A 9,424-nucleotide genomic window follows, 5' to 3' on the forward strand; every position below is an offset into this window, starting at 1 on the left:
GGGTGGGGGGTCCTGAGTCCCCAGGGACCAGGTAGAACCCCCTCCCCGCCAACAGCGTGTGCCTCAGCCGGGGGCAGGGGACCTCCCCGCCGTGGTAGGACCACAGCGCCCACCGGGAGCCAGCCCCAGGTCAGAACGTTAGAGAAGGAGGGGGACAGTGTGGTGCCTTCCCCCGGGGACCTGGGATGAGTCTGATGCACAGAGACTGGCCGGAGGAGCAGGAGAACAGGGGGACGGGGGTGCAGAGGCCTCATCTGCTACGTGCTGCATGGTTCCCGGGTGCCTGCATCACCCGCTCCAGGTCGATGATGAGCAAAAACGCCCGCCGCCCCATCTCTGCATATGAAGGAGGCGTCGAGGCCAGGATGAGCGAGGCAGCTGCCTGGGCTCCTCCAGCCAGTCAGAGCCCAGTCCGGGACCATCCCCACCCACTGCCCTCCCTGCCTCCCCCATTCCCAGCATCTCCCCCTCCACTGTGCGTCCCCAGGGCCGGGTTCTAGGGAGCCAGCCTCTCCCCGCTCTCGAGAGTGTCAGGAGAGCTCCCCAGGGAGCAGGGAGGACTGGGCACCTTTTGGCCACCCCCAGGCACCCCAAGGGTTAGCCAGCTCACCTTTGCTCATCCGCTTACCAGGCAGGGAGCTGACCCTTCCTCCCAGCCCTAGCTTTGTCCTGGGTGCAGGCGTGAGCCCTGTCCTTGAGGAGCAGGTGGCAGGGAGACAGTGACCAGCCTGTAGAAAGGGGCTGAAATACAATGTTCTCCAGAGCAGAGAGGAAACATTGTGGGAATGGAGCAGTCAGGAAGGCTTCCTGGAGGAGGGGGCACGGACACTGGTCTCAGAGGGACACGGGACCTGGGGGTGAGGGTGGGGAAGGGCATTTGAGGCAGAGGGGACATGCGCGGGGACCGGAGAGCTGGAGTGTTTGGGAGGCTGGGCGCTGCAGGTGCTGCCTAGCTGCCTGCTGGGGAGGCAGGCGGGCAGGGACAGGTGAGGCTGTGGATCCGGGGCAGCTCAACCGTGACGCGTCTCCGCCCCCAGCCTCACCCACATCCATCACCACCTATGAGACCTGCCAGACCTACGAGAGGCCCATCGCCTTCACCTCCCGCTCCCGGAAGCTCTGGATCCAGTTCAAATCCAACGAAGGCAACAGCGGCAAAGGGTTCCAAGTGCCCTACGTCACCTACGACGGTGAGTGTGGCCATCCTGCCCACCCAGCCCGGCCCTGGGGACCCAGACCGATCCCACGTCACCGGCCTCAGGGAGCTCCAGCCGTCGGGGAGGGTGGGGTCCAGACAGGACCCACAAGAGGTACGGGTGGTACCCGCGGGCCTCCACAGGAGGTGCTGCCCAAGCAGGGTTTGGGGGGTTGAAGGCGGTGTTCTAGGGGGAGACCAGTGTGGGTGGGGAAGACAAAGCCCGCAGCGTGAAGCCCCGGGGGAGGGCAGAGGCTGACGGTGGGCGGGCCCCTTGCCCTCCACCCCTGCCCTCACCTTCCTTCCTCCCCCCTCTGCGGGTCTCGGGTTCCCGTCCTGGCAGAGGACTACCAGCAGCTGATCGAAGACATCGTCCGCGACGGACGGCTCTACGCCTCGGAGAATCACCAGGAAATTTTGAAAGTGAGTGAGCTTCTCTCCGGAAGGCGATCCTGTAATCCTGGGATGACCAGGGGCCCCTCCGCCCCCCGCCCGGACCCCAGCCCCACGCTGACGTGAGGCGAGGAGAGCCGTCCCAGGAGGAGAGAAGGCGGCGGGCTCGGGTCGGGGGCCTCGCTTTCCCATCTGTGAAATGGGGAGCATCGAACAGGGTGGTGTCTGACATCAGGAGACTCCTCCACCGCCCTCCCCATCCTGAGTACATCTGGAGAAGTGGAGCCCCCTCAGTCATGCGGGGGCCTGTGGCCGTCCCACGGCGGGCGCTGGCCGAGTCAGGGTCTGGGTTCTCACCACGCAGAGCCAGCCCCAGGGATCTGCTTGGGGTCTGGGAGTCTGGCCCCAGCCCAGCCCCTGGGTGGACAGCACCCCCTGCCTGGGAGCTGAGGGTGGCGTGGAGGACCAGAGCGGGGCCCCAACCCCGACTCCTGCTCCAGCTGCCACCTCCTCCCAGCTGATGGCCCCAGGCAAGCCCTCTGAGCCCCGCCTGGAGCCTGAGAAACAGGGCGGCTCACAGAGCCTTCCCGCACAGGCCTGGCGCACTCCCGCACCCAGCAGGCAGTTTGTAAGCCAAGAGGTTTGACCCGTGCTGCCGTACCCGGACGAGACCTGGGGGTCTTGGAGTATGAAGCATCTTGTCTCCCTCCTCAGGCACCTGTCTGTTGAGCGGGAAATGCAGGGTCCCTTGGCCTCCCCATACCTGCCCAGTTGACAGTACCTGACTCTCCTCCTCGTTTCAGCCCTCTGCCGTCAGCTCCAGAACCCAAGGTGTCCCCACCCCTGAGGTCCAGCCTGGTGTGGCCTCGCCTGCCTCCGCAGCAGCTCTCAGGCCTCCACTCCCCACTCCCTGGCCACGGCCTCCCGGGAGCGTTCTTCCCACCTCTGCGCAGCGCACACCCTCCCATCCTGCAGCTCTCAGCTCAGCTCTCCTCTGGGCAGCTGCTTGGCCTCCCTAGCCAGGTTGCACTTGGAGGCCCCACGTGGTCCCCTTCTCGGCCAGCAAGTCTGCAGTTTATCACAGTTCTGTCCTGTTTTTGCTTGGTTCCCCCCAACTCCCCGCAAGGACTTCCCACTCAGCCCTGTGTCCCTGGCGCCTGGCGCTGCGCCCAGCCTGTGGGAGGAGCCCCGCCAGTGTTTCCTGGGGCATGGGTGCGTGAGTGTGCGTGCCCACCCACACACCGGGTCCAGTCAGACCCCAAGACAGCCACTGGAGACGACGAGCACGTGGGCCGGGAAATACGAGGTGTGGTGGCTGCCGGTCAATGAGCGCGTCCTAGCAAGCCTGGGGGCCTCGGGGGGCCACAGCCAGCCTCAGGCCCGCCCTGAGGGTTCTCCTCCAAGCTGGCATCGCCCCACTTTACAGATGACCACCCCAGGCTTGGACAGGGCCACCCCTGGTGAGTGACGGCGCCTGAGTGCAGGCCCCCTGGAGCCTCCAGGCAGGCCTGTGCCAAGAGCCCCTGGGCGGGGCTCCTGGCCCTGAGGACTGCACTTCCTTATCCCTGAGACAGGAATCATCACCCCACACGGATGAAACATTCCTCGGCACAACAGAAGGGCCATCCCCAGGGTTGAGCTGGGGGAGATGGTGGGGGACTCTAGGGGGGACATTGGGGGGACTTAGGGGGCGACGGTGGGGGGACAGTTGGGGGGACTTAGGGGGCGATGCTGGGGGGACTGTAGGGGCTACACTGGGGGGGTGTAGGGGGGACGTTGGGGAGACTTAGGGGGCGACGGTGGGGGGACTGTAGGGGCAATGTTGGGGGGACTGTAGGAGGAGACATTGAGAGATTGTAGGGGGCAACGATGGGGGGACTCTAGAGGGCGATGCTGGGGTGACTGTAGGGGGGACATTGGGGGGACTGTAGAGGGAGATGGTGGGGGTTGGTTCAGCTTCAAAGCCTCGCTCTCCATTCCACATGCTCTCGTTTTCAGCATGGTCGGTTGTCTTGTTTTGTTTTTGTAGCATACCCTTTTAATATAAAATGTCAGTGGAACTCCAAGAGTTAAAACCAGGAGACTATTAAAAAACCAATCAGGCTAGTAACACTGCAACTCTGTATGGCAGAGCCTGCAGGGTCCTGAAACCCACCAGCCAGGCCAGCTGCATCTCTGCAGACACCCCCAGGCCCCTTCAGGGCCCTGGGCGTGGCAGAGGTGAGTGGCCAGGGCACCCCCCGCCCCAGCCTGGCCACAGGCCCCTCACGCTGGGCCTCGCCGTGTCTTGCAGGACAAGAAGCTGATCAAGGCCCTCTTTGACGTGCTGGCGCACCCCCAGAACTACTTCAAGTACACGGCCCAGGAGTCCAAGGAGATGTTTCCTCGCTCCTTCATCAAACTGCTGCGCTCCAAGGTGTCCCGATTCCTGCGGCCCTACAAGTAACTTGGGGACGGCGGCCCTGCTTGGGTGCCGGCTGCCCGGGGAGGAGAGAGCCCTTCCACAGTCGAAGCTGAAGGCGGATCTGCGGGCACCCCCACACTGGCTTGGGAACCGCCATGGCGCCTGCCCTTTGGGAATTGCCGACCAGCCCGTGGATGGCGAGACCAAGTCCAGGCCGAGACCCCAGCCCAGCTGCCCTCCTCCGACCCCGCCCCGATGGGAGAACATTGCTCAAGGCAGCCTTTCTGGCTCCCTCCCTTGCTCTGCCCGTTCCCTTCCAGAACACTGAGGGCGCCTGCTGCTCCCAGGCCGGCCCCAGCGGATGCCCACCGGGCAGGGACCTCAGCCACCAGCTGGGCAGGTCCCGGGCAGAGCGGGCCCCTGGAGAGCACACGTGCCCTCTGCCTGGTGCTCTGGGGGAGAGAAGGGCCGTGGCTGCTGTGTCTCAGGGAGGCGCTCAGAGGCAGAATCCGGGAAGGGAGGCCAGGCCGTGGAAGGAGGGGTGCGTGAAGGCTCGGCTGGGGGCTCCGAAGAGCCGGGCTCGGTGCCTGCGGAGCGTCACACCCACAGGCGCCTCTGGGTCACGGGGCCCAGGCCCCGGGCGAGGGTGTTGTCGGGGTCTCAGGACTCCCTGATGGGACTGAAGAGGGGAGCTGGGAGGGGAGGGTGTAGATGTGTGCTCCCCCAGGACAGAGCATCTAACTGAGGACTGTGTCCGTGTAAATATAAATACAAAGATATATATACTTCTATCTGCGGGCGCAGAGGGAACTGCTCTTCAGTAACGCTAAGTATGCATCGCCACCCCTCCTCCTGTGAGCCAGCATGAGCCCAGCTGTCGCGACATCCCCGACCGAGGAAGCAGCTGCTCCGGGCACTCGCCCCCTCCATTTATAGGGGCCGGGAGCCCATGGGCCTGAGGCAGTGGCCGGCTGGCCCTGGACACACTTTGGAGGACAGATGCTGGGGGCCCGGGGTGCCCTCAGATGGAAACTTGTGTCCCCCTCGGACCCTTCCTGAGGGGCGCAGGACCCGGCGGTAAACTTCGGAAGGGGCCTGCGTCTGACCTGAGGCCGTGACCGCAGAGTCCGTGCTGAGCCCGCCGGCCACCGGGAGGCAAGGCTTCCCCCCACCCCGTGCATGCGGGCCGTGCTGAGCGCCTCCAGGCAGGCACACGGGCACCTGGAGGGGTGGGCGCAGCCCCCAGGCAGAGGCCACCCCAGCAGTCAGGGGCCTGGTCCTCTTCCTGCTCCACCCGGCGGCCTCCCTCACCCCGTCTCTCTTTGAAATAAGGACGATCTGGAGTGTGAGCAGGCTGACTGCGGCCTGCTCAGCCAGCGCCTGGGATGGGGCTCGCAAGGACCGCCGACAGGCCGAGGCCTGGCCTGCTGTCTCTCGGTGGCCGCCAGGCGCAGGACCTGCAGGCCCAGGGCCCCGGGGCCCCAGGTTACCAGACGTTCAGCATCTGGGAGCACGCGAGAGACCTAACACGGGCTCCCATCACCCGCCCCCGTGGCCTCCAGATGGTTCCCTCCTCGCCCAGGCCCATGCGCACCGCCAGGGCCGAGCTCAGCTGAGGCGCCAAGGGTGTGAAGCCTGGGGGCGGGTGCGGGAGGCCTCAGGAGGCCGGGCCAGGTTTACGATCCACCCGGGGCCGGGCACTCAGGAATCACTGTCGTTACCTGCATCCTCAGTGGCAGGTTCCCAGCCTCACCAGGGCTGCCATCAGCGCCTCCTCAGCCAAACTCCAGCTCGAGTGGGTGGCGGGAGGCCGCATCTGGTCAGTAGGGCAGTGTCAGTGGGGAGCCCCATCCAGGCCACACCGCCCTCGCCCCGGGCATGGTCCTTGAAGGCCAGCCCTAGTTTGCAGAGAGAGCCCTGTCCTGCACGTCAAGCCATCGTTCTCCCCCGGAATTAGACGAGCATCCTCCAAAATGAACCCCCAGAATAGCCACCTAGGGGAGGGCACTGGGAAGGGTTATTTTTTTTTTTAATCCTCTCTGGATTATTTTTGACCCAAAGAGGACCCAGAAAGAGCTCTCCTCTCTCTGGAGCTCTTTCTGCTGCTCCTCTGGGTGGTTTCTGGCAGTTGCCACCCGCACACCCACTATCCTACCCACCCTGTCGATGGGAGCCCCCCACTTCCATCCACGGCTCACCACGCCACTGTGGTCAGACCCTGCCTCCTGTCCCCTGGGCAGGGCAGGACAAGGACCCTGCCTGACCATCTCGAGTGCCACGGGGCCAGCAGTCCAAACTGACCAGCACCCACAGTCACCATCCAGCCCTCCCTCCCCAGTAAAACGGCCTCCCACACCATCATCAGGGGACTTGGAAGTCCCCGGGACTGGGGGGGTGGGGGCAGTGGGGATCTGTCCCGAATCTCCACGTCAGCCCTCAGTCCCAGGCTGAGGAACCTGGGGGTCCCCCCTGTTAAACGTAGAACTGTTGCCACTCCTTGGGGCCTGGTGGTCCTGGGGGAGTCTCTCCAGACCACACAGTTGGTTTCTCCACATTCCCATGTTGTGGACACAGGTGGTACATTGGCTGATCCAGGATGGCCATCCCGCCTGGCTCCAGGTGGAGATGGAGAGAAAAGGGAGGCAGAGAAGGCCTGGCCCAGGTAGGCAGGTTCCATACTGGGTTCTGAAGGAGGACAGGAGGCCTGGACAGGAGCTGCGCAGGCTGAGCCAGAGGAGCACAGCCTGCTCCTGGACGGGAGCTTGGCCTTGAGCAGCCGCAGAGCCCTGTCCCCGCCAGGGTTCGCCCTGCCCCCGTCGCCCAGACCTTCAGTGGCTGGCCATCGTTAAACTCTACGGAGAGGAGCTGAGCGACATATTTCTGGAAGTGGAAGCCTGCCTGCCTGCCTGGCTGGGACTGAAAGCAGGTGCCAAGGCCTGTGGTGGTTCCGATGAGCTTAGTTCTGACCCAGTGGAGCTGGGGCCACCAGAGCAGCTCTTCAGAGACGCAGTGGAGACCTTGAGGGACCTCCGGCGGGTGGGCCAGGCACCTCCTGGCTCGCTGCTTCCGTGGAAACGCACCGAGGGAGGAGAAGGAAACTTCTAAGGTCTAGTGGCCAAGCCCTGGCCAAGCCCTCTGCCAGGGAGTGAGGTTGCCCACCTGCTTCCCCAGAGTTGGGCCCGTTTTCCCCCAGCGCTCTGTTAGCCTTACCAGAGCCTCCGGCTGTATCGTGGTGGTTCTGCCCTCCTCCTCCCGCCGGGGCTCTCCTTTAGCTTCAGACAGCAAGTCGCACCTGCCAGGGGTGCGGGCCTGCTCCCAGCTCCTCCTCGCCTCAAGAAGACCGTGGGGACCAAAGTGGTGACCTCGGGCAGTTTTCCCTCCTGCCACCATGGGTTTGGGACACGCAGATACAGTAGAACTGGACCCCGGGCTGAGAAGCTTCCAGACAGGGATGACTGGGCCAAGAAGGTTCCAGGCAGGGATGGCTGGCAGAGACCCTCTTCCCCACACCGCTCAGAAACCCGCCTTTCCCACCCTCATTCCCCAAGAGACACAGGCAGAGTCACCCATTTTCCCCAAGAGGAGGCCCCCCCACCTGCTGGAGCAGGTGCCTAAGTGCCATTCGGGAGCCTGAATAATCCTTCCAGCACCTCCACCACCACCCCCTGCTGAAAAATAAGAAACTGAACTCAGTCAGGTCATTCAGCAAACGTGTGCTGAGCACCTCCTGTGTGCCAGGCTCCTAGAGAGACCGAGACCCCACAGCCCAGGAGCCGACAGGTGCCCCCTAAAGCCCTCTGGTCACAGAGAGGAAGGAGATGGAGGCCTGGGTGGCAGAGCCCAGCACCTCCATCGGGAGAAAGCCAGCCCTCCGTCCTCACCTCCCAGGACCCCAGGCGGGGGTAGAGGGGCAGAGCAGGCAGAATCGAGCATACAGTTTGGAGAAAGACACCCCGACAGAGACGCTGCAGCCAGCCGGGCCTCATGGAGCAGCCGCCCTATCCACCCACAGAGAGAGAAGCGCCCGGGCCAACACGTCCAGGACCCCTGTCTCCGCCTGAGCACCTTGCCCACTGCCTGCCCAGGCACCCAGCACAGTCGGTGCCCAGGGAGGGAGGCTCCCTTCTTAGCTCCCAGGGGGCTGGGCCATGCCTGCCTCCTCCCCACCCTGCCAGGAGCTCAGTCGGACTGGTCAACCGCGTCCGGGACCAAGGCCCCTCTTCCTCGCCAGAGATACACATGGGGGCAGCCACAGCCCCGAACCGACGTCCTTCAGGCCAGAGCGGGAGGACCCAGTGTGTGAGACACTGCCCGTCACCCAAGGAGAGCCAGGGCGAGAGCTCTTCTGGCCCACAGCTGCCCCCTGCCCCTCACACCACCCGCCCTTCCAGGAGTCAGTCCTGAGCACTTGCCGTGTGCCAGTCACAGGGACACCTGGAGCCGCAGTCGCCGGGCCGGCTGGCCTGGCTCCATGAAGGGGACACCAGGAGCACCCAGGTGACATGGTCGTGCGTGGCCTCGAGCTTACTCCCCATGCTCTGCTCAGGAACAAGGGCTGAAAGCACCTGCGGACAGAGATGGGCCTCTGCCCTCTGCCCCTGAGGGGACAGCGGGGCTCAGACTGAGGGGCTCTGGGTGCCTTTATCTGAGACCCACACGCAGCCCTGGAAGATGCCCAGCGCCCCTCCCAACCTGCCCCTCTGCCGGGCTCTGGGTATCCCGAGAGCGTGGAGGAAAAGGAGGAGAAAAAGAGAAAGCTGGCTGATGCCAGGTATTCTGTGTTTCAGTCCGGAGGCCACGGAGATCTGCAGGGAAACTTCTTATTCCACTGAGGTCAAAGCCTTAACACAGTCTGGGCAGCCCCAGCCCATGTTCCTGTAGAAACAGGATGGCTGAGCACCGCTGGCAGCGGGTGGAGCGGAGTAGGGGGATGCTGGGCAGACAGGGAGCCGACCCCAGTGCGTGCAGCCTTCGGCGTGGGCTTGCACGGAGGTGCCAGCTGTACTGTCCCGGAAGCTGCCTGAAAGTGACAGCAACGTAACCGCCTTTTTCTTTTAGCTGCCTCAGATATTCAACGTTTTGTTTTCGCCATCATGCTCATACATATGCATGTAATGAAACATTTGTGAAAAGTCACTTCCATAATAAACAAGAAATGAACTGAGATGATGTCCCCTTCTCTCGGTCATCGGTGGCTATGACGATGGGGCAGAAAGTGGTAACTGGAATTAGGAGAGCAGCGCGTGGAGGACATCTGAAGTTAGGGGCCACGTTACTTATTGAGCTGCCAGAGAGTACAGCCACTGCGCTCAGATCCCACTTCTCAAGACCAGCGTGTACACAGGGGGTCACGGTCAGTGGGTAGCAGGGGACCTGGGCCCCTGTAAGTTAGATGCACAGTCAGTGTTGTGTGTGTGTGTGTGTGCACATGT

General features: G+C 63.8%; 1 protein-coding gene across 2 annotated transcripts in view; it reads left to right on the forward strand.

Moving 5' to 3' along the window:
* SCUBE1 (signal peptide, CUB domain and EGF like domain containing 1) overlaps positions 1-9,156 on the forward strand; it is a 130,836-nt gene extending 121,680 nt beyond the window's left edge. For both annotated transcript variants that reach the window (XM_027540571.1, XM_027540570.1), the window contains 3 exons: positions 1,038-1,190; positions 1,539-1,618; positions 3,882-9,156. In XM_027540571.1, the coding sequence (XP_027396372.1) occupies positions 1,038-1,190; positions 1,539-1,618; positions 3,882-4,034 (386 nt within the window). In that variant the 3' untranslated portion in view covers positions 4,035-9,156. The remainder of the gene's footprint in view (positions 1-1,037; positions 1,191-1,538; positions 1,619-3,881) is intronic.
* Positions 9,157-9,424: the final 268 nt, after the last annotated feature.

The sequence above is a fragment of the Bos indicus x Bos taurus genome, chromosome 5 (assembly GCF_003369695.1).
Source record: "Bos indicus x Bos taurus breed Angus x Brahman F1 hybrid chromosome 5, Bos_hybrid_MaternalHap_v2.0, whole genome shotgun sequence".
NCBI lineage: Eukaryota > Metazoa > Chordata > Mammalia > Artiodactyla > Bovidae > Bos > Bos indicus x Bos taurus.